Source organism: Enhydra lutris, unplaced genomic scaffold (assembly GCF_002288905.1).
Source record: "Enhydra lutris kenyoni isolate GAN:26980312 unplaced genomic scaffold, ASM228890v2 scaffoldscaffold90, whole genome shotgun sequence".
Lineage (NCBI taxonomy): Eukaryota > Metazoa > Chordata > Mammalia > Carnivora > Mustelidae > Enhydra > Enhydra lutris.
In genome coordinates, this window is record NW_019154174.1 from 262,417 (window position 1) to 286,660 (window position 24,244).

Consider the following 24,244-nt stretch of genomic DNA (forward strand, 5'->3'; position numbering starts at 1 on the left):
ATCTTTAAAAAAGAAAAAAAAAAGTTGCATTAAAAACACACTATTTTTGTACACTGTCCACATGGCCCAGTCTGGAAATCCTGACAAGGCATGGACACAAGAGGTTCGTAGAGGCAAGTTGCTAATGTAGACCCCTTCCTCTCCCACTAACAGTCCAGGGGTACCTAGGACCACCCTCAGACTGGACCTGGTCTCTTTTCCTCCTCCTAGCTGCTGTCATCTTGATCGCTGTTTATACAGCTGTTTCGGAGATACCATTCTTACCCTAACTCCCCAAACCCTTTCAATAGCTTTTCAATGCCTACGAAAACTTCTGAACCCCAGCCACAAAGGAAGAGCCCATCAGTCGAACCTAGTGCTCCTAGACCTGCTGCTGCTTGCTCTTGTCAATGCGGCAGACCAGATGCTCAAGGCTGTTTGTTTTAGCTGGCACTTTATCAAGGAATTTAACACTCATTTATCAGGGTTTCAAGAAGACAGAATCATAAACCACAATTCCTCATCGCTAAAATTTAAGTCCAAACTTCGAATTACTATATATATTTACGACCCTTGATTTTTTCCAACCAATTTTCCAACTAATCCTGATTTCTTACTTCTGGCCACCTACCACCAGCCCACTGATGAAGTTTATCTACCAAGTTTACTTCCTAATTTTGTTTATTTGGTGCAACATATACTACAGGCTCAAAGGCTATTTTAAATGAGGAAATGGAAGGGGGAAGAGACATGACACACTTCCTTCAAAAAAAACCACAAATATTCGACATTTGAAAAGTTTACTGAAAACTTTTATTGTAATCAAAAAGTGACATAACGGGGTTGTAATGAATTCAGCAAATCATTCTGCTGATATTTTAGAACTGATACCAGCTTTTGCCAGGCAATTAAAAAAATTCAAATGTGAAAATTTCACAGTACGGTAAACTCCACCCCAACTAATTAATGGTGGTTAAAAATAATAGGCCCTAGCAAAACCTCTCGTGTTACATGGTCACAACTCACAATTCTGTACAAAAGTTCGTGTTATAAAGCTCTGATGTAAAAATCAAATAATCAAGCAGCAATATTTTAAGTGCAGCACAGGGTCTTCCATATCATTATTTACAAGGCTTGAATCTCTTTACATTATAACAAAATTTAATACAGATGACTTAGTAATTAAGTCAATTTTTAAAATCTGTCCTTTTATACAGGGACAGATTTCACTTTTTGGTCATCTTTCTCCTTCTCCTTTTCTTTATCTTTGCTCTTCTTTGACTTCTTTTTCTTGTGTTTGTGTTTTTGGCTTTTTTCCAATTCTACTTCAGTGCCCGCATGCTTCTTATGCTTCTTATGTTTTTTATGCTTCTTGTGCTTTTTCTTTTCCTTTTTTTTCTTCTTCTTCTTGCTGTCCTGACTCTCTGCAGAGCTGGCACTACTGCTGTGGCTTCGGGTCTGGCTTCCAGAAGGGCTATGACTTCGACTTGGACTAACACTAGGGCTGCTCTGGCTCTGGCTCCTGGCTGTACCTATCTGGCCGCCTGCTGCCGGGTCCACGCTGTCTTTTGCTTTCTCCACGATTTTCTCTTTCACTTCCTTAGAAATTTTTCCCGAAGTTTCCTCCTCTTTCACAGACACATTGCTTTCACTGTCACTTTCATTATAGTCTGGTTCAAAAGCAGCTTCATCAGTCTCTCTAGTTAAGTCGGAGGAAAGTCGGGAGGAGTGACTTAACTGCGGTTTTGGCTTCACTGCATTCTTGTCAGTCTGCCCAGGAACTTGCTCTTTTTCAGTCTGTGGGTCTGGTGGGTTAAGCACACATGGTAATTTATTGCCACTTGACTCTTTATTGTTCCTTGCTTCTAATGTGTGCTTCTCACGATCTTTACAAGGATTTTTATCTACAGGTTTTGTCTCTTCACTTGGGCGTTTTGTATCATAAGTGGCTTTGTGATCATGAGGTTTTTTCTCTCTTGAAGGACTGGAATTGCTCTTTTTGGAATCTCCTGTTCCTTTTTTGGGCAAATCTCTCTCCTCCCTTGGCTTAGTTTTCTGTCCAGATGCAGAATCTTTACTTCGAGAAGGAGAGTCTTTCCTTCTTGTTAACTCATTTCTTTCCTCTCTACGTTTGGAACTTGAGTATTCTCTGTTGTCATAGTCGGTTTTTTTGTCTCTGTTGGGGGTAAAGTCTTTAGTTGAAGAACCTCGAACGGAATCATGCTTATCTGAAGTTCTTGTCTCTTTGGAAGATTGAGACAGACTTTTAAAATTTCCTTGTTCATTCAGACGGTCCACGTTACTATCCTTCTCTGGCTGAGTGCTGTTCTTCCTCTTCTCAGGGTTTTCCTTCTCCAACACTGAATGATCTCGATCTTTGGTCTTCCCCTTTTCACTGGATGCAGAGTTTTTTGAACTTTTGATCTCATGCTGTATAAGTTCATGGCTCACTTCCTTGGTGAGTTTCTGAATTTTCTCTGATGACTCACTTTCTTTTTCAGTATACTTGACTGTATTTAACGGTTTAGTGCTGACATTTTTAATAACACTGGCAGGTTTTCCTACACTTGACACAGGCTGTGTGGTCTTAACATCTTCTTCTTCAGATTCAAAGTCATCTTTATCCCATTTGGACTGAGGAACCTGAATCATAATAATAACATCTTCAGCAGGAGCTGTATTGTCATTATTATATTCTTCCATAGTTTTAATGACAGTTCGTTTTGTATCTGTTTTCTCTTCAGATTTCCGCACAGGACTGCCTCCAGTTGAGCTCGTACTAAAAAAAAAAAAAAAAATTAAAATGCTGTTAATCTGTGATGAATTTAATGAAAAATTTACCTACTACTGAACACTACTAAGTATAAAAAGGCTACCTTAACCATAAATGTCCTTTTAATGCTCAAAAGCCAATGCCCTTATTCTTTTTTTTTTTTTTTAATTTTTTAAAATTTATTTATCCAACAGAGATCACAAGTAGGCAGAGAGGCAGACAGAGAGAGAGAGAGGAGGAAGCAGGTTCCCCGCCGCGCAGAGAGCCCGATGCGGGGCTCGATCCAAGGACCCCGGGATCATGACCTGGGCCGAAGGCAGAGGCTTTAACCCGCTGAGCCACCCAGGCGCCCCAATGCCCTTATTCTGATAAGAGATTAAATGATTTAAATGTAGGATTGTGTAAAAAAAAAAAAAAAAAAAAAAAAAATGTGGCTCATCCACAAAATTTAACCACCTTCAACTCCTTTCTTTAAAGACAGGAATTAAGCAGCCTAACCCCTTCTTAAATAACATATTACACTTTAGAAGTACAAGCATTGATAAAATTAAAGTAAATTCTTTCCCAAAACAAGCATCCACACCCAACCACCCATAATCAGTTACCTGGTATAATCCACAAGCGTTGAGCTGGATCCCTCGGCTCCAGCTACTTTTCGTCTGACCTTTCCTTTGACTTTTTCTTGTTTAACTTTGCTAGATGTTGACTCCAATTTTTCAGAGGGTTCTTTTGTATTACATACATTTTCTGTACTTCCAATTTTCTTACCAGTTTCTCTGTTGAGCTTGATTTTTTTGGCTGGGGCAGTTGATGATGAAATTTTGTCCTTCTCAGGGGTCCTATCCATCTTTTCAATATCAGGTTCCATTTTACGCTTTGGTGATGGTTTCACTATTTCAGTTACTTCTAGTTTAGAGATTTTCGTTGAAGAGGATTCAAAATCTTTATCTGCACCCTTTTCTTCAGTTTTTCTTTTTCTTTTTTCTCCCTTGCTGTCAGGTGGCTTACTTTTTTCACTAGGCTTCTTGGCCTTTTCTTCCTTATTAGTGAGCTTCTCTGATTTGACATCTTTGGAGTAATCCTTTTTTACTTTTTCCTCTTTGACTGGTTTTGTCTCTTGGTGTTCTTTTGCCGACTTCGAGTGAGCTTTCCTGGGGGTACCAATGATCTTTTCATCTTTTTGGGAGGAAGATGATGATTTAGCATTGTCAGTCTTTGGAGTCTCCTCTTTGGCTTTTTTAAGTGGAGGTTCAGATCGAGGAGATTTTTCACGCTCTCCGTCTAGTTTTTCTTGAGGTCCCTTAGTAGGTTTTGCAACGTTTTCCTTTTTTGACACAGTAGAGCCATCATTTTTTCGTTTGGTCTTATCACCTTTTGCTTTTGGTTTGTCTTTCTCCCTCTTGTCTTTTTCAGACACCGATTTAAAAGTGATAGATTCAGCATCCATTGGTTCATCTCTAACAGGTGTAGCATCATCTCGACTTGGGAGAACAAACAATGAGTCTGTTTTATTTTCTTCACCACTTGTAGGTTCTCTCGATTTTCTAGAAGTTTCTAATAACTCAGGGTTTAGAAAGCCTTCGCTTTCCTCCCCCTTTCTTCTTTTCCTATGTTTCTTATGTTTGTTTCCTTTACCATCTCCCGGAGCATTTTCACTCTCTTTCTCTTTTGACTTTGTGTTGTCCTTCTGATTGTGACTGTCTCTTGTTGAAAGCTTTTCTGGATAGTTGCCACCTAAATTTCGACTTCTATGACTTTGTCCACCAGCATAATCTTCCCTGCGGCCTCTTGTGAAGGGAGAATTCCTGATATTAAGAGGCAAAAACCTCTCTGGAGAAAAGTTCTCTCTATTTGCTGATGGTCTAGGCTGTGCTCCAGTAGCATAACCTATTTTATAATACTTTTCATACCACTCTCTATATTTTCTCTCCCATTCTCGGTAACGCTCTTTTTCAAATGGGTCTCTAAAGTCAACACTCCTCCCATAATAAGCTTTCATGTCATAAGGTGGCGGAACTTCTCTGTATCTATTAAAATATTCACGTTCTGTTTCCCCTTGAGGCACATTACGTTTATTGGGAGATTGTCCCCTAAATGCTTGAGGAGATCTTGACCGTGAATGATATCGTCTATATGGGGGTGACCTTGATCTAGATCGATGATATCCATGAGATCTAGACCGTGAACGGTAATTTCGGCTCTTGCCTCTGCCTCTTCTGGGGTATGGAGGTGATCGTGAATAGGAACGAGAGTGTGAGCGGCTAAATGATCGAGAATAAGAACGTGAACGTGTTGAACCAGATCTTGACTTAGAATAAGTATATGAACTTCTTGAGTATGATGAACCACTATAGGGAGATTTAGACCTAAAAACAAAAACAAAACAATAGTTGATAGTTGAGAAATATATACAAAATAAAATATAGACTCAGATTCTAGCATGCTATCCTCATGGTTCCATCTTTCTTTATATCAAATTTCATCTTAGATGATTAAAGAGGCACAGTGACCTCTACTGGAATGGAATAAAGTACACAAAGATCAGAGCAATCACTTGTTACAAAACAAAAGTGAAATCTTGACAATTAGAGAGTGAAGCGCATTAATGTACCGTGAGTTATATGAGCCAATTAACTTAACATTAAACAAAATGCCAATTAAGTTTAAATTTTACTTCCTATCTGATTATTTAAGTAGGAGTACTTTCTTTGTCCTATGTTGGCCAGTAGTCTAGCTTTGAAAGGAACCACATTTCAAATGTAAGCTTAAAAAATAAGTCTTTTAAAAACAAACTTCCAGGGAATTTTTATAATTCAGTTTTTCTATCGGTAAATCAATTTGTATTCTACCACTACTTCATTAATTACACAGGTTAATGTTCCAGCAAGAAGCTGTTGCCTCAGGTAAAAGGGTCCTCAGAAATATCCTTCGGCTATTTCTCTCTTTCCTTCCACAAACATTTCCCAATTATTTCATGCTACGAATAACTTTGAGGGACAAGGGCAATTTAATCCCCATAACTGCTAGTTCTACACAATAGAATTTACAGTGAGACATTTCAATAAACAGATATTGGGAAATAAGCTACATGTCCATTTCTATAAACCTAGACCGAATCAGAAAAATTCCGTAAGTGCAATGCTATTTATATCCATAGCTAATCCCTGGATATTCAAAGTCCCATTTGTAATTCTGTTGTGAAGGCTTGCAAAACACTAACCTGGAAAATGAGCGCCTACGCTCCTTTTGAATCTTTTTGTATTCCATCAATTCCTTAGCAAAATCATTTGTAAACTCATCTAGCTTGGACTTTTTCTTTTCCCTAGTAAAATAAAGTTAAAGAGTGAAAGTTAACAAAAACCATTTAAGAAAACTAACAAGACAAATGTAATTAGATCATGAATGAAATGAATGAAATTGCCATTAGTTTTCCACTTTAAAACTATAAATAACTAAGAATCCCTGAGGAAGTTGCTTGTATGGCTTTGGTTTAATTTGTAGGTGATTTTTCTTGCACTAACTGGAAACACTAGAAAATGTTTCCAAAGATACCTGGTTTAATGTTACATCAGAAAATGAAAGTGTAGGAGAATTTCAAATTAAAACACTCACTCTTCTTTTAGCCGTCGTTGCTCTCTATAGAATTCTTCCCTGGACAACGGGGGTGCTTGTGTTGTTGGGATGGTATTTGAGTGAGCTGTCTGCACTCCTGACGATACCCAAGTTGTCGATAAATTGGCCGGAGCTGGAGGAAAGCCTGGAGGAGGGACACTATAGCCAGCAGGTGGCGGCTGGCCGGGAGGAAACTGAGGAGAGAACTGTGGAGGAGGCACACCTGGAGGGAGAGGAAGTGTATGGGGTGGGGGTGGATACAGAGGAGGGGGTGGCACAGGCACAAAAACTGGAGTTGCTGGTAGTGACGGGCCTTGAGTTCGCTGTGATCTTTCGCTGTGGTGTCGTCCACGGTTTATACTTCTGGAGAAACAAATTCCAAGATATTATTCCTTCAAACTAAAATCACCTGAGACAGACAAGTAAGCCTGTCTTTTCTGTCCATAATTACCTTCAAACTTACAAAGGATGGGACAGAAACAACTATTCAAAATAAGCATAGGAACTTATTTATATGAAAACATAATTTTTAAGGCCATTTGGGGACCCAGATGATACAAGTTTACAGGGCCGTCTCCCTATGGAGATACTATATTTAGAAGTTCTCTTTTATGAAGTTCAGATTCATTATCACTCCCCAATGATCTTTTGTGACTTCCTAATCTGTCATTTCAAGGAACTGACAAGGTTAATGCCTCTCTGACCTAGACCATCCCAGAATACCCTTCAGACCAAAACTTTCAATGAAGAAAAACCACTTCCTTATAATCCTTTGAGATAGGAAGTGTGGAAAGGATCCTTCTAAGTAGTACTTCAAAATACCTTTGATATTTATAATTTCGTATTTCACCTGACATTATATATACCATGAACTTTTCTCGAAGTCATTAAAATGTCTTTAGAAACACAGTTTTAAATGGTTTCATGTTTTTTTTTTTTGTTTTGTTTTTGGATTTAAAGTACTTTATATTAACTGGTTACATTTTTATTTTTTATTTATTTATTTATTTTTTAAAAGATTTTATTTATTTATTTGACAGACAGAGATCACAGTAGACGGAGAGATAGGCAGAAAGAAAGAGGAGGAAGCAGGCTCCCTGCTGAGCAGAGAGCCCAATGCGGGGCTCGATTCCAGGACTCTGGGATCATGACCTGAGCCGAAGGCAGAGGCTTTAACCCACTGAGCCACCCAGGTGCCCCTTCTGGTTACATTTTTTAAAAACTGGAAGTAGAGTTTCAGGTGTGCAACACAGCGATTCATTAAGTCTACACCTTATGTGAGGCTAACAGTGTAACCTACTATCTGTCACCATAACACACCATCACAATACCATTGATTATATTCCCTATGCTCTACCTTTCATCCTCAAGAAAATAAGTATGACTCGTGACATTTGTAATTAACAACTAGAAATCTCCATGTTTTATTTCTAAGGGTTGGATGAAAATAACAGTGTTAGCCAACATTTCAGAACTGTCCCTCACTGAGGAAATAGTGGCTTCTTTAAAAGGTGGGCTTCTTTCTGTCAAGTTAAAGGTTTTTTTAAATTATAAATAACAGCAGCAGCAGGGGTTCAGATTTTAAGCCTCTTTTCAGAGTCTGAATTAGTAAATATTATCTTCTATTAACAAGTGATCTAGTAACAAAGTTATTACTTAGCAATTCTCAACAGAGCACTAAAGATACCCTTAATATATTCTTGTTATAGAGTTAATTTAGAGGCCCTTTACCCTGGTGGCGGGTGTGACCTAGATATTAAGACCTAGGGCTTACTTCCGCAGAATAACATTGCTTTGGTCTGTCCCGGGAAAGAGCCCTGAACAATCTCTTTGTCTTTTCTTTTAGAAAAGAGAAGGTGGGAGAAGATTTAAACAATGGAGTCTAGAAGAGAAATAAATGCAAGTCTTCTTCACGCTTGGGAGGTGAACTAGTTAACTTTCACGTTAATATTGTCTGGGCCTTAATGACTCCCTTCTACCCTCAAAAGAGTAAATGTAAGCTAATACTCTGCTGTGTACTGGGAGAAAATAGTCATTGGGAAGGAGTATTAAAGATGTAGCCTAAATACATCATTTAAAAGACTAAATATAATCTATTCTTCTCTAGGCCTCAAGGGCAACTCCTGAGGACTTAAGTGAGATAAGCATAAACCAAATGACCTCCCTCCCCTGCCACTGCTGTGGCTTTAATTTCTTTGTGTTATATTTTTCAGCAGGTCATCAGATTACAGTTTTTCAAGATGTTTAACAAGCCTACCTGTAGCAGCTTCTCTCCCCCCTTCTAATTTGCTGCGGTGGAGAAACCAGATATCCAAGCTTATTGGAACTGTGCGGAAAGATAAAATGGGCTTGAGTATAACACATGATCTCTTAATGTGTAGACTTTAAGACACATATTTTAACTATTTTAGAAACTTTCTCCTCTCCCCGATCCTCATTCTGAAATTTGTTCCAGATAGAGGAGATATGGGCAAGTATTACATATACTTAAAACTATTTTTTTTGATTAACTATTGTGACAATAATTAAACCTCAATGTATTTTTCACGAGATGGTATTCCATTTAGCATTCTACAAGTGACTTGTTACAGAAGAGAAATAGAGACCTTTTATCTGCTGCACACTGCACAACTGAGGAGTAAAACTGCATGGCCCAAGGTCATGTAGCTGTTAAGTTCAGGGGCTGGGATTCCAACCCAAGCCTACCTGTCTCCAAATTCTGTATTCCTTCTGACACAATCTGCTAAGTCTCTCACTTAGCATACTTTTGAAAATGAAAAATCTAACTTACCTTTCAAACAAATAGATCAAAGTTTTAGATTATAAGCCAGTTTACATATAAATATATCAGTGTTTATATAGATTATAGAAACAGAAATGATTATATAAAGACCATTCATAAATAAATATACTAATTTTTAATGCCACAGACCATCATCAAATACAAGGATCAAAATCCTACAGATTTTAATATGCAATAAAATTTCACAAACACAGACCATTCAAAATGAGAAATTCTGTGTTTGGTAGCCTTAGTATGTGTTCACTCAAATCAAATTTCAAAAATCCCTATTAAGACTAGGAAAAAGTTTAATCTATTAGCACAACAAGTGATTTACTATTTAAAATATTCTTTCAAAAGAAATACTTTCAATTACGTCTTATCTATTCATTAACTGAGATTCTGTCAAGATCACCATTTGGTAAGACATTAAAGTAACAAGAATTGATAAGATTTTATATTTTACCATTTTAAGAGGAGAATTACTCATTCTTTTAGAAAATAGTTTACCTAATCTTGAATTTATGACACTTTACATAAAAACTATGTTAATATGGCATACAAAAGAGGAGTTTACAATAAAAAATATTAGCAACACGCTAGACTCTAATTCCCATTACCTAGTTCAAAAGCAATCATCTGGAGATTTTTATTTTTTTTTATTTTTATTTTTTTTTTAAGAATTTATTTATTTATTTGACAGAGAGAGATCACAAGTAGACCGAGAGGCAGGCAGAGAGAGAGAGGGAAGCAGGCTCTCTGCTGAGCAGAGAGCCCGATGCGGGACTTGATCCCAGGAGCCTGAGATCATGATCTGAGCCGAAGGCAGAGGCTTTAACCCACTGAGCCACCCAGGCGCCCCATCTGGAGATTTTTAAACATATACTTACTGTTCCCAACCTGGTCGACCACCACCGGGACGGGCAGTATTTATTCTTACTGGACCTTGGAAACAAAAACAATAGGTAAATATGAAACTGCATGTTAAATTACAACTGTTTTGAAAGAAAAAAATGTTCAGACCAGAATTTTTCTTACCAGTTGTGGGGATCAACTGTCCATGCAATAGTGACTGTCCAAGCAAAGACGGGGTTCCAAGTACAGGCACCTGGTAACCCTGCAGGAAAAAAACATGAATAAAAAGAAACAGTTAAAAAAAGACCCAACAACAGACCCAGAAGAACAACAGTAAGACAAATCTCCAAATTTAAAAGCCAATCAAACTTACCTTTTCCTCCATAAGAGCAGTAATTGCAATTGAAGAGGTCCCCTTTGAGTGCTCGGGTGCAAGGGCTGCAGCTGGCAGTATTTTACTATCAGAGTCCCTAGAAAACAATGTAGTTTGCAATACATTAAGAAGTCATCAGAAATGGAGGATTAAGAGCAAAAAATTACCTATTATTACTAAGTCTGTTTGCCCACCACCTGCATTAAGGTGAGTTAAATCAAAGTTGATGAAAACTTTTGAGGAAAGTGAGAGGACTGGACCTTTACAGAGTTCCTCAAACACACAGTGGTAAGTAAAAAAATGGAAATCTCCATAAGCAGTCCCATCTATGATAGCTATGATAGAAACCAGCACGGTTGTAAGAATAATAAAAGCTTAAAAAAAACAAACACAAAGTCAAAGTGTGGGACCTAAAGAAGACAGGATTAAGAGTAAATTCTACTTCCAGCTCCACTAGTGAATCAAAGGGGTGATCTTAGAAAAGCCAATGAACCCTGAGACTCATTCCCACTGTTAATCACAGAAAATCAGTGAGAAGTCTTCCATGTACATGCAAAGGACCCAATCCTCAAGATTTTTACTTCAGTAGGTCTGTACAGACCCTGGCTCTATTTTTTTTTTTTTTTAAAGGTGGTTGCTTCTTTAAGAATTTATAAGCCATCGGACTACATGGTCAAAGGTCCTTTTTGTGTCTGAAGTGGTAGGATTTAAGTGAGTTTTCATTGGTCTTCTACCTAATTTTGCTCCAAAACAATTCTACCACCACCAGTGTTTTATCCCCTTTACCGATCCAAACTGTGCTTAGTTCTGCTCAAATCGACTCTTTCTAATACCACCATTATGACCACAAGTGAAATCTCTTTATGATTCGACATTTAATAAGGGTTGTTGGCAACTTGTATAGTCCTTCACCTTGGAATGCTTAATCATTTACCGAGTGAATCTCCTTCATTTGCCTGTTCCTCCAATAAGAGTGGGTCATCTGTTACGAGGAAACCTTTAGAAGAGGGTTACTTTTTTGAGTCCCCCACCTTACTGAGCACAGTGATTCACAAGGACGATACATACTGCAGGCTACTACAACTGCTAGAGCAACATACAAGAAAAAAACTGTACTACTGATCTCACTTGTTTCTGAATCATGAGAGTTGCACACAGCCTTACCGGAAAGGTCCATCTGATTTTTCTGAGTGGACTGATATGGACACTGTTGCAGTTATATCAGGTACAGGAGCTGGGGTAGAAGATGAATTTCCAGGCACAGGAGGGGCCAAGGAAGACGGGTTAGAAGTTAATGAAGACATAGAAGGAGCTGGGTGAGCTGATGAAGATGTCACTGGAATCATAAGAGGATCCTGTTGTCTTGATATTGGAGATCTCATCAGAGGCTGTAGGTTCCGCTGGATGAGTGGTCTCGGAGGCGGTACTGGGGTTGGTGGTGGAGGTAACTGTTTTCGTAGTCTTTTCGTATAACCAGTTTCATTTTTGAAGTTATTAACAGCCTATAGATACCAAACAGAAAAATGCAGGAAAATGTAAGGCTGTATTTACTCAAGTACAGTTTAAACAATCAAAAATTCTTAAAAATTTTTCAGAAAAGGGATATGGAAATAGTTACCTGTCTTAAGAATTTATTGGCGATTAAAGCATCAGGAGAGACGTCATTCTGATGGCAGGTTGGACATGTATGATCATCTGATTCCAAGAGGGCTGTTCTTATACCTAGGTCAAATATTTTAAGTATTAATAAAAGCAGAGTACAAACTTGGTGTTTAGAGAAGGAATTACAAAGACCACTTATACCTAATCGGTTACATTTCTGTTTCCAAGCACATATTACTAATCATTTCTGAGATTAAGAAACTTAGAAGTCAAATCTCTTGCCTAATAGCACTCCTTGGCTCTAACTTCTACATTAAAAATAGAAGCCATGAATATAATTTCTTTAAAGTGAGAGAAGAAGCACTCTTTCCTTAATACTATTCTCTTTGCTTAGCTAGTAGTTGGAATAGTATAGGGGAAAATCACAGAAATAAGGTATAGTCTAGAAAGAGAAAAACTTTACATGGCTAAGAGGCTTTTTAAAAAAGCCTCACAAGGAAAGTAGAGGATAAAAACCAGAAGTGTTATACAGTCAAGGAGGTTAGTGACACCTCCAGCACAGTACATAGAAACAATGCTAAATTAGATTCACCGATTATGCTTTAGTGTAGTAAAAAAAATCCAGTAATAAGTGGTTTGTTAATCTAAGACACACCTTGAAACAAATTGTAAGTGACCTCTTCTTTACCTTGGTCTTCACTAAAGAGGACCCCAAATCAAGATTTATGTTCCAAAGCTATGTTTAGAAATGAAAAAGGCCAGAGGAGAGCACACCACAGAGAAGCAGTGAAAATTTTCAGAGGATGCCATTTTCATCTCGGTTAAGAAGGGGCAAATTTAGAGTAAGCGCCAGAAAAAAAAACAAATGCTAATATAAATGATCAGAAAAAAAAAAGTCAGGGACGCCTGGGTGGCTCACTCGCTTAAGCCGCTGCCTTCAGCCCAGGTCATGATCCCAGGGTCCTAGGATCGAGTCCTGCATCAGGCTCCTTGCTCAGCAGGGAGCCTGCTTCTCTCTCTGCCTCTGCCTGCTTGTGCTCTCTCTCTCTCTGACAAATAAATAAAGTCTTTAGAAAGAAAAAAGAAAAAAAAAGCCACAAGTCACCACATGGCAAATGCAGATGAGAAAGAAGTTCTCAATCACACTTGGGAATTTTAGAATAAGGAATAAGCTATTTTTCACAATCCTGCAGGAAAGGGATTTAAGTACCATTTAAAAGTACTTCCAGAATATCTAAGGCCCAAAAAGCATTCAAAATTTTGCATACCATTTAAAATGTACAGGCAACAAAAATCCTACATTTCATAAAACCCCAGTACAGTTACCCTGATGAAAGTACAAGAGATGGTCCATTCTAATAAGGACAAAGAGATTGTTGTTTAAAAAAAAAATGCAGCAACAAAAACTGTTCTTGCTATTAAATACTCACTTAGGAACTGACCAATTACTGACGCTTCATATTTCATTATTAAAACCTATAATGTTGCTTAGAGCCTCTCCAGGTAAATACACATATTTTAATTAAAACCTATAATGTTGCTTAGAGCCTCTCCAGGTAAATACATATATTTTAAGATCTACATTTTTCAAAGTTCAACGTTTCTTACATTCATCACAATAACTGTTTCCACAGCAGGGAATGACAACGGCGTCAGTCATAATATCTTTGCAGATGAGACACAACAATTCATCTGGGATAGGATCATCTTCTTCTGAAGAAGAAGATGGCTCCTCTGGTAAGAAAGGTGGTTTTTCTTTCTTCCCAATTGCATATGCTTCTCTGTAAAAGAAGGTTTCTCTGTTTTAACACTGTTAAGAAGGCGAAGTATTTCCAAGATATGAACATGTTCTACTATACCATAATGGGAACTTATAATTCAGTTCGATGCTACATTTGTTTACACAAGTATAATACCTTCCAAAATAACGGAGTATTACGAACATCCTCCCTCTAAACAACAAAAAGACATAAAACAAAGTCCTAAACAAGTATAACAGAAAGAAACAAACACTGTAAAACTGGCTAACAGAACCTTAAAAATCCACAACTCTAGAACTGAGGACTGGAAAATAAAGGGACATATTCGGTGCCACAAAATTATGTTTAAGTGGCAGAGACAGGATTTGAACTTAGACATGACAACCCTAACCACAATTTTCTCTATCCTACCACGTTACTTGAAAAACAAACAAACGAAATTTCCCCTCCACGGTCCAACAGTACCCAGAACATGTGACAGTATTAGAGCGAATGCCATACCACAGGAAATAGAAAATTGGTGCTGACATTACAAAATTAAGGGGGATACCTCAAGGGAAACAGGACGCTAGCAACCACACCAGTATCTAGAAGTAGCCTACAAAACCAGTGATCTACTTATCAATCAGCATTTTTAAAGAGAGACTTATCTATTTATAGCCAACTAAGAAATATTAATGACTTAAGTGATCAGAGTATGTGTTACAAAAACATAAAGTAACACTTCCATCATTTGGGGTCCATTTTTTGGTAGAAGCGCATTCTGCAGAAATGTTGTATATTTAATCAAAAAGAAAAAAAAATACACTATTCTCAAACTTGTCACAACTATTTCGAACACCCCCATCTTCTCTGTAATCAGGCAGATTTATAAAACACAGGAATGCCTACATAAATTCTTTCTACCTCATTTAGGAACAGAGTGTGTCAATCTCAACGCTGGAAATGAAAGAATCTCAGCTGTACGGAGTAGGGTACCTTAGGTGTGTTATTTGTGTTGCAGCTGCTCCATAGACATCACCACGATTCCAGAAATAAGTATCAATTTGCTTATGCCCCATTGTTCCCAATTTGTGAAAGAGGAGTCTCCCACTGCCCAAAAGAGAGAAAAGAAAGAAAAAAAAAAAAAAGAGGAGAACAGAGGATAGAAAAAGAAACAGAAGAAGAGTCTGAGTTGCTTATCAGTGGTGTTAGTGGAGAGGGTGAAAGCTTCATTTAAAATATTTGGGCTCCCATTTTCCCCAGTATTTGCTGTGTGTTTGGCACAAATGGGCTTTTGTATTCCAGCATTCAAAAGCAATGAAGTTAATTATTAGTTAGGGTTCACAAGGGTGGTGTTATTTCAACACAGATTTCTATTTAAATACTTTTACTTGTATATATTAAGATGAAGCGGTCTGCTCTTAAATTGTGTCTGTAAAAATCATCCATTTCAACCTAAGTTGTCTGGAAATATGTATGAAATGTCTGAATTAGAAACAGAATAACAACAGACTGCTCTACGATGAACCACAAACACAGGATGGTGACAGAGAAAAAATAGATGGGGGTGAAACTGAGAAAGTGAACAGGGTTGGGAGTTTAGGAGAACATTCATTCCTATCCGAGAACTAAAACGAGGCACTTATTACTAAAGCGCATACTCGAAACCACTGTCTGCTCCATACCATTTCCACAGCATAGCCATCTTTCTCCCATCACCCTCACCTGCTCACTACACTGCATTTCAACAGGACAGCATGAAGCTGAAGAAAACTGTTCTGTACATTTTCCCTGTGTCACTACGAACATTGCCAGCTGTTCTCTAAATTGATGTTTCTCAAGATATGTCCTGAGGACATGCTCACTTCATAACCCACTGGAGGAGTGGTTAGAGAATGCAGTCCAAAGGAACAATTAATACCGTGTTCTATATTACGTGATTTCTCAGCTGCCCAGGGCAGCCAAAAATGTAATTATCAGTAAGAGCAGGTAAACTGTGAAGTTATCTAGTTGAACCATACCACTAGGTTTTCACATCTATCCATTTCATTAAAATTGACCCATTAAGCAAAATCTGAAAACCCATTCAAAATAAGCATGAAGCTGTAGCATACAGCGCTGTAGCTCTTCTAATGGCTTATAAAATAAACCATATTTTAAAATCTTAACACTCTCATGGCTTGTCCAAACTTGTTCAAGAGGACTCAGTTTTTTATTTATTCTTGGCACTTATATTTTGCCTTGACATCTTGTAGAACGTTTACACTTACGCCTTTTGCTTCTCAAAAGGATTAAGGTATTTGTCTTCTTCACTTAAAAAATGTAGATAGCATATAAGATTATGTGGGAGTATGTATGTGAATGAGGAAGAAAGCAGGGTATGACAGAAACAGAAAAAAATCAGAAGACTACAAGGGAAGTGGCACTCAGTGATAACAAAAAACCCCAAATCCATTTTAAATTTGCATTTAATGGAGCAGACTGCAGCCTTTCATTCTTCACACAGAAATGCAACACATGGAGACTAACAGTATTGCTATACAATGCTCACAAGTAATCCAAATAGCCACGTTACGAGCCTGAGACTACATAAGAGTACTGGCGCCTGGCCGGATGGCGGCCTCACAGATCGCACCTAACTCGCATACTTACGCATCTATAGTTGGTATTGCGTATTTTCCAGTGTTGGTAAGCATTGCACCTTTCATGTTAGGGTCTTTCACCTCCATCATAAAACTTCTGGGAATACCAGTGCTCTTTTTAATCCTAGGACCAGATTCAAAGTTTTTATCCTATTTGGAGGGGAAAGGAGAAAGGAGGAAGAAAGCAAGCAGTTACATTTACTTGATATTAACTAACATGCAGTACTCATTAATTGCTTCTGATATTTGTAGTGCTTTACACACATGACCTCATTTAGTCTTCACAATAGCCACGTGAGGGAAATACTGCTATGAGCACCTCGGTCATCCAGAGAAGAAACGACAGGCCTGAAGCCATCAAGTAGCTTGCCCAGGCTCACCCAGCTATTAAGTGGCAGAGCCAGGGTCTGAAGCCTGGCAGTTTGGCTCCAGAGCCTGTGCTCATTTGCCATTGTTAATAGAGAAGGCAGTATTCACAAGAAAAATACAATGGCTAAGAAATAATTAAGAAAAAATAATAAGGTGTACCAGGGTTTCTACTTTGGACTTACCCCATTTGTTGGGCAATTCTTAATATAATGGCCAGGTTTACCACAACGAAAACAGGTATAAGATGGAGGTGGTGGACCTAGAGGTTTCTTCATGTAACTGAAAGGGAAAAAAAATTACATGTACACAAAAACTTGAAAAAATGCTTTTGATTGGGGGGGAAAACCCACCCCAAAATACCTATTAATATGAAGCATTTATGGACTTACTTGATTGGGTCGTATTCATGGCCAGATTGCGACATCATTGCTTTAATTTTATCTTCTTCAGAAGCATTGGCTTCAGCCAGATTGGCAGTCTGTTTAACAGGTAATTATTTGACACACAAATTAGAAACACATTTAAGACCACACAGCCAAAGACAACACCACTCATCCTGTAAAGAGCAGTATCTAATCTTGCATAAAACCTAAACCTATTTACATGTATAACCTAGAAGAGGCACCGGGAGTTCCTTAGGTCATTACATGACGTTTGGGTGTCTGCTGCGCTGAGGAAGGTCGTTCTGGGGGCACTCAAACCTTAGACCCTGTTTGTACCTTACATTAAGATTTGCATATGACTCCTCTAAGAGTTAAAAACAGATTACGGAAACACTTGATATTTTAAATCTTAAAATAATTCAAGTGTCACAATACAAAGACTTAATACTTACAACTTGGAGGTAGGGTTGTGGGTAGAACAACTGAACATATTATGCAGCTGTTACTAAGCCAGAAGGCTCTTTAAGTAGTAGCAACAGTTTCAAATTAAGTGCAATGCACATGCAACTGAGCACTTGAAATTTTAAATCCAACTCTCCAAAGTTTTATGAACTTCATTACATACTGAAGAGTCTAGATATAAGCAGGGTCTAAGAGAGTGAGTCCTAGTAACTTTAATCTTCAAGCATCTAGCACTCACATCAGCCATTCACTGGGTTTTATCTTTACATTCATCCACAAAACAAGCAACCAGTTTTAACATTTTATTGTAATTTTATATACAAAGAATGCTTAACATTAACAGAGCTTAGAACAACAGCAACATTTACAGAAAACTGGATTACAGATGTTGAACAACTAATTTGTTTGAACCCAAACATTAATTTACAAATAGTTAAAAAAAAAAAATCCCCCAAACCTCCAAAATTCCCCAACTGCTTCCCACAAAGAAACAATGGTAGGAACAGACCAAAACTCAAATATGGTCCTTACAGCACATAAGAATTAAAACCAAGAACTATAAACTGCTTAAGAGGTTAACTCTATGCTAGACCACTTTGCTTTAGAAAATTGTGAGAGAGGATGGGTTTCAGCCCATTTTGTGTGTCAGAATCATCAGTTTTAATGTTTAGTTTTCCCGGAACAAGAGCTTAAAAGCTTATTTGTTACTAGGACATTTTTGGGGGATACATTCTAGGGGAAAAGGACACAACCTCTAACAAAGCCAAGGATAAGATAGGGACAGCACTAATGGAAAATCCATCCAACTCATTAGGTTAATCTTGGTTACTTAAGTTTGGTTTTACATTTCTGACAGGAGGGAAAAAGATTTTTGGAAAACTGGAAGACTTCCTTCCTTCTTGGTCCTAAAAAATCTGTCTATTCTGTAATATATGTCTTCTTCCCTTTTTTCTTTTTTTAAAAGGCATAATTTGCAAGCTACATCTATTATTTTAAAAAGTAATCCATCACTAGTGCTTTCCCAAACAAAAGTACACATTGTTGAGCAGAAAATGCAAGCAATTTTATCGCAAAACACGACATATACAATTATTTCAGGAGGTAACAATTTGCCCCTCTGCCAAACATACACATTGGTATATTCCTGCAAACAGCTTTATACATTTACACAATTCATGTAGTCTGTGTTCAAACAAATTAGGTTGTTTAAAACTTTTTCTAATGCAGACAGACTACAAGTCTATAGCATAAAGAAACAATTGTAACACATTTAAAATGTTGACCTTCATGGGATCAATTCAAATATTCAAGAAATAACTGTGCAATTGTCCATGTAAAGGAAAGCTTCTATTTTGGCTGCTTAAAGAAAGTCCACATAATTTACAGCCAAAACCAGGAAATTCCTCCAGAACTTTGTTAGTTTCCAATGTATAATTAAACAAAATGTATGAGGGAAAAAAAAAAAAAAAAAGTAAGGGTAGCTTCATGTGTTTCTTCGGTCTTGAAGATGAACACCACTCCAACATTATGGTGAGGCTGCCAAAATACTCCCCCTATCTTCTCAAAACGGCAACTACTCTTTACAGGATAGTAATAATGTGTACAATGTTTTCACAAAATACATCCTCCCCCAACCCCTCTTCAAACAACCGTTCCACATTAAAAAAGAATACGATGTTAGAAAAAGATTTATATTTTCAAGAATATATATATATATATATATATACCTTTGTAAGCTGGGCCAGAGAAATAGACGCAGAAGAGTCATCAATCTGTTCACAAAAAATTAAACACACATTCAAGTTCCACACTGAAAACATCTGAAAGTGATCATTTAGTCCCTACTGCCACTTAATGTTCAAATACTGGGCATTTTCTTAGAAGTTTTCTAAAGAATGTTTATTATTTCCAGTTTTAAAGCTGAAACTATAGCTCACCCTGCTTTACCCTTCTCTAGGTATTTCACACACAGTAAAAGGCTAAAGTTGAGGGAGACTCAATTACAAAGAATAAAAGAAGAACAACAGGGTAAAGAAAAATGTATCACAGAAAATGTGTTCAGAGCAGTGACTAAGTATTAAAAAAGAGTCTCATGTCTATCAGTGGTCTCTAAATCGGATAATGCTCAAGACAATGTACACTAGATGAGAGAAGAATAAGAAATCTAACTTTTCTGGAATGCCATTATAGAACACTGTAAAAACAAGCAGCTCTTTAAAGGCTCAGATAATTGTTTAATAAAACAGCTCCCACATAATTGCTACTTTTTTCTCTATTTTTGAGCATATACTGTTCATTCTGAGTAAATCTGTTTATTCTCCCATACAGAGTAAGAATGGCTTCTTGCCAAAGAAACCATAGCTTTATCAAGGAAAGGTGTTAAGCCAAAAAAAAGGGAAACCAAAGGTAGCCTGTGACAAAGGCAAACAGGGCTCTCATAAAAAGATGGAATTTAATGTGTGGAGAAAGTTAATCAAATGGAGCAAGCATTATATGCTGAAGGATATAAGGATTTTAAAAATGTATTTTCAAACGGGATATTAAAATTTTTTTCACTTATTTGATCCCTGAAGTGGTTTTAGTATCAGTTTTTTTTATAAAAGTGTTTATGTGTGTATATGTGTACACATGTACACACACACACACACACGTTTAACATTTAACTCTAAAGATACTATTCCCCTGTAAGTGTGCCAAAATGAAAACATTATTAGCTTCCTATGTAGTAATCAGGTTGCTTATTCAACAGGTTATAAATTTCTCATGCATTTTGGTCAGAACTCTTGTTTAAAATGGAGAGGATGTAACGGGATGTCTGGATCAGAGAAAAACAACAACAAAGTGAGTCTCTGTTAAGTATTTTTCAAATATTCCAGAGAGCTAAGAGTATTAAAATAAAAGCAGAATGACTGAGAGCCCCAAATAGAAATGTTACAAGTTTCAATGAAGTAAGTTCTTACAACAATGCCCACCACAGAAGGAGTTCAATAAATAAAAGTAATGTTGGCTAAATTTAAAATATAACTTATAAATATCTTAGAGTTTTAAGAGTTACTTTAATGGATATTACTACTGGGATGCTTATTTAAACAAAAGGTTCTTAGCTCCCCACTGAGGGGCGGCACTAACTCCACATTCCTAATACACAACCATATAATGCACCAACATGTTCTTATTCTCATCTAGCTTTTAAGTGCTCTTTCGTTACAGAACTAATCTCAAAGGGAAGCTTAAAGAGAAAAAAAAGAATACACAAATATCCTATTTTTTATCGAGAATAAATTCTGACCATCTATTTTGAAGAGGGTTACATTTTACATCAGCTAGGAATTATTTGAATCTAAGTAACAAGAACTGAACAAACTACTGTCAAGCATCATCTATGTTTCTAACCAAAGAAACAAATTAATAGCCCTTCAAAATAAATCCATTACTATCTAGAATATTAATACTCATCATTTTGTTAAAAAAAAAAAAGCAGCTATATTAACTTTATTATAGCTGGAACTAAAATACCAACACTAACACTTTTTGTTCTTCCCATTCCTAAAATATAGCTGTCTTTTGGTTCTTACACTGGGCTTTCTCGCCGTGTTAGTTTTCTGCCAACTTGTTTTAGTATCCTATAAAGTGGTTTCAGATACTCAGTGGTATCTACATCGCTTTTTTCCCCCACCAAACAATCACTCTAGCACCTTAAATACCTTAAAATCCACAAGGAAGTAAAATTTACCAGAAATTGAGAAAGGAATCCAATTGTTTCCTGCATATAGCAAGGTACTAGAAATTGAGTGAAAACTGCTGACAAGAAATGGTTTAAACATGACCAGAAATTTGCATATCCTAAGCATCAATAAATGTATTAACTAATGATTTAAAAAAATGCACCATGTTAAAAAAAAAAAAAACAACCTAGTCTTAAAAAAAACTGATCAGTGCATACTGTGGACATCATTAAAATTAACCCACTTCCCCACATCTAATTTATGGTCTTGCTTCTGGGACAAAGAATCTGAAATTTTTTTACGCCATCCATACTTGCTTGAAATTAAAGGATCCAACAAAATGCAATTCTGATATTTAATAAGCAAGAAGAACATCCAGCTTTGCAGTACCAACGTGGAAGGATGACTAAATAAAACAAAGCTAAGGAATATGGATAAAATAGCCATCCTTGATCGCAATTGGCTTAGGTTAAAAATGTACACACATTTACTTCTATTAACTAGAATTAGAAACCTCGTTTGGTGGCTCTATCTTGGCTTTTGTGTATGTGTACAGTAAAACAAGTGATATGTAAAATGGGCATTAATAATGCTTCATGAATATATTCTCATCCTAAATGCCAGCAAATGTACCCCAAGCAAATAAATGATGGGGATATTAAATTATTAAATTATCTAGTGTCTTCATTTCAGACATTCTACCTAAAAATTAAAGCCACTTTTAAAGTATCCAAAAAAAAGGAAAAAAAAAAAAAGAAAAAAAAAGAAAAGAGAAACCTAAATAAGCATAAAATAAACTGCTTCTTGTATAAGTGTAATACAGACATGCCAGGGAACACACAAGGCTAAAAGAATGTTAACTTTATTTATGAACATGTGATTTGTGTTTATACACATGCTAATAAACAAAAAGGAAATAACTGTTTTCAAGAAATAAAACTTCATCTGAATTAATTTAAATACTATATAAAAGTACTTTATACAAAATGTGTTACATTAACTACTACAGTCACCAGGATAGTCACTCTAATTTGTGCTAGCATTTGGATACATAAAATCAGTTTTAAACCAATCACCAGCAAAACAGAAACTTGGACAGTTTTTTACAGCATTATGCTTTAAAAACCAAAAAACCAAACCAAAACAACAACAACAAAAAAACAAAAAACAAAAAAACCAAAAAATAAAAAAACCCAAAAAAACCAAAAAACAACAAAAACCAAAAAACCCCATATACCCCAGGGGCGGGGGGGGGAACCCCCAAACACTAAGTTTTGATCTTTGAATCACCATACTTAGTTCCATGAGAACTAAAGGCCATATACTTTAGAGAACAAGTCCAAAGTTAAGATATTCTATATTATCATGTTTAAGATGCAATGATCCAAGGTTAGTGAAATGCCTGATACACAATTAAAGATCAGTACTATTTAAAAAGGATAAAGTGAAACAGCAAGCAATACCCTTGAATTCTAAATCAAGATTTCAGACATCTTGTATTGTGTACAGATCAAGCCTCAGCAGTAAAATGTTTCGAGAACCATCAAGTTTACAGAACCCAATTACTACAGCCCTATGCTCTGAAACAAGTGTGTCACCCCACAACTTAGGAACACTGCTGCCTTTTACTTAAGACCTCCAAGTCAACAGGGTGTCATATTTAAGCTATGATCATAAAAATTAAGATGTTATCCTGGTTAAGGGGAGTTACCTCTGATGAGCTACAGCTTTCAGTTAGCTTACAATTAATGCAGCATTTAGTATCTTTATGAGAGAGAGGGAAATATTTCAATTTGGAGAACTAAGCAGGCTGGAAGTGGAAGACCTTGTAGTAAAATTTTAAAACAAAGTACTCAATTGTATAAATCATCAATGAGACATTTATATACTCTTGGGGGCCCAATTTCAGGTCTTACTTTATAGTGGAGATATAAACAAAGAATAAAAGCTTGAAATTGCCAAATAAGACAAAACTAAGTAATATAGCTGCATCAACTCTGGAAAGCTCCTTTCTATATGTGTCTGAACTTGGAGAAAGCATCAAACTTTAACATTAGCTTTGCATATTGCTAATGCATTTTTTAAAAGCCATCCATCAGGCAGGAAAAAAAAAACTAACAAAAACTAAGTGATACAACGTGAAAATGGCAAAATATACACTCCAAACATTTTTTTTTTATTGCAAGAAACAAAAAGCACACAACAGCCTGTACATACATACAAAATACTAACTATAGACAGACAGATGTAGAACATGTTATCATGTTCATTAGTGTAAAACCTACACGAGCTAAAAAGAATCATACATTAACTGTACAACACAGTGTCATACAGGGAGGATGCTATCATATTTAATATGAAACAGTGTTTTGGGGGGGCACAAATTACCCATTTCTACAAAGTGTGCAAATTACGCCACATATATCCATATTCAACTGAGCTGTCATCAAAATACATTTTATTTACAATATGTACTATGATCAGTTGGATATTAAGTTCTAAATGATTTACTTCACTGCTACATTATAAAGGTAAAAGCAATGTGTAGAAAAAGTGTGAGATTGTGTTTTTACATACTGCTTTTGAAGTTCCCATCACTGGTTCAGTTCGACTTCTAAAAAATAAACAAAAATGAAAATAATATTAATTATGAGTAGGTATTTATGGATTTTTGTGCTAAAACAACTTAATATATCTCTCATCACATATCTTCATGAACACAAATTTCCTTTGGTACAAAGATTTAAAAACAACCAACTTCCTAATATGTACACTACTAATAGTTTAAGACCTATTTGTGGGATATAAAATAAAACAAAATTCTATACTAAGAAATTCGAGAATAGGTGTAACCTGCCATTTACAACAGATGTTTTCCCAGGTAGTATGAAGGTCTTTTGTTAAGAAACATTGTAGCTATTTCTTAACAGACTGAGCAACCAAGT

The 24,244-nt window shown here is 36.5% G+C and overlaps 1 protein-coding gene across 3 annotated transcripts in view; it reads right to left on the minus strand.

Annotated features, from left to right (window-relative positions):
* Positions 1–769: 769 nt before the first annotated feature.
* Positions 770–24,244, minus strand: part of LOC111162171 (RB binding protein 6, ubiquitin ligase) — a 31,447-nt gene continuing 7,972 nt past the window's right edge. Inside the window, exons 3-18 of one of the 3 annotated variants that reach the window (XM_022526372.1) lie at positions 23,877–23,913; positions 19,302–19,346; positions 17,119–17,207; positions 16,912–17,008; positions 16,371–16,510; positions 13,585–13,757; positions 11,993–12,096; positions 11,539–11,876; positions 10,375–10,471; positions 10,185–10,263; positions 10,037–10,091; positions 8,622–8,690; positions 6,365–6,727; positions 5,973–6,074; positions 3,358–5,118; positions 770–2,758 (exon numbers count right to left, since the gene is read on the minus strand). In XM_022526372.1, coding sequence (XP_022382080.1) covers positions 1,189–2,758; positions 3,358–5,118; positions 5,973–6,074; positions 6,365–6,727; positions 8,622–8,690; positions 10,037–10,091; positions 10,185–10,263; positions 10,375–10,471; positions 11,539–11,876; positions 11,993–12,096; positions 13,585–13,757; positions 16,371–16,510; positions 16,912–17,008; positions 17,119–17,207; positions 19,302–19,346; positions 23,877–23,913 — 5,119 coding nt within the window. In that variant the 3' untranslated portion in view covers positions 770–1,188. Of the gene's footprint in view, positions 2,759–3,357; positions 5,119–5,972; positions 6,075–6,364; positions 6,728–8,621; positions 8,691–10,036; positions 10,092–10,184; positions 10,264–10,374; positions 10,472–11,538; positions 11,877–11,992; positions 12,097–13,584; positions 13,758–16,370; positions 16,511–16,911; positions 17,009–17,118; positions 17,208–19,301; positions 19,347–22,060; positions 23,914–24,244 lie in introns of those variants that run through there. The other 2 variants (XM_022526373.1, XM_022526374.1) reach the window with 2 other exon arrangements.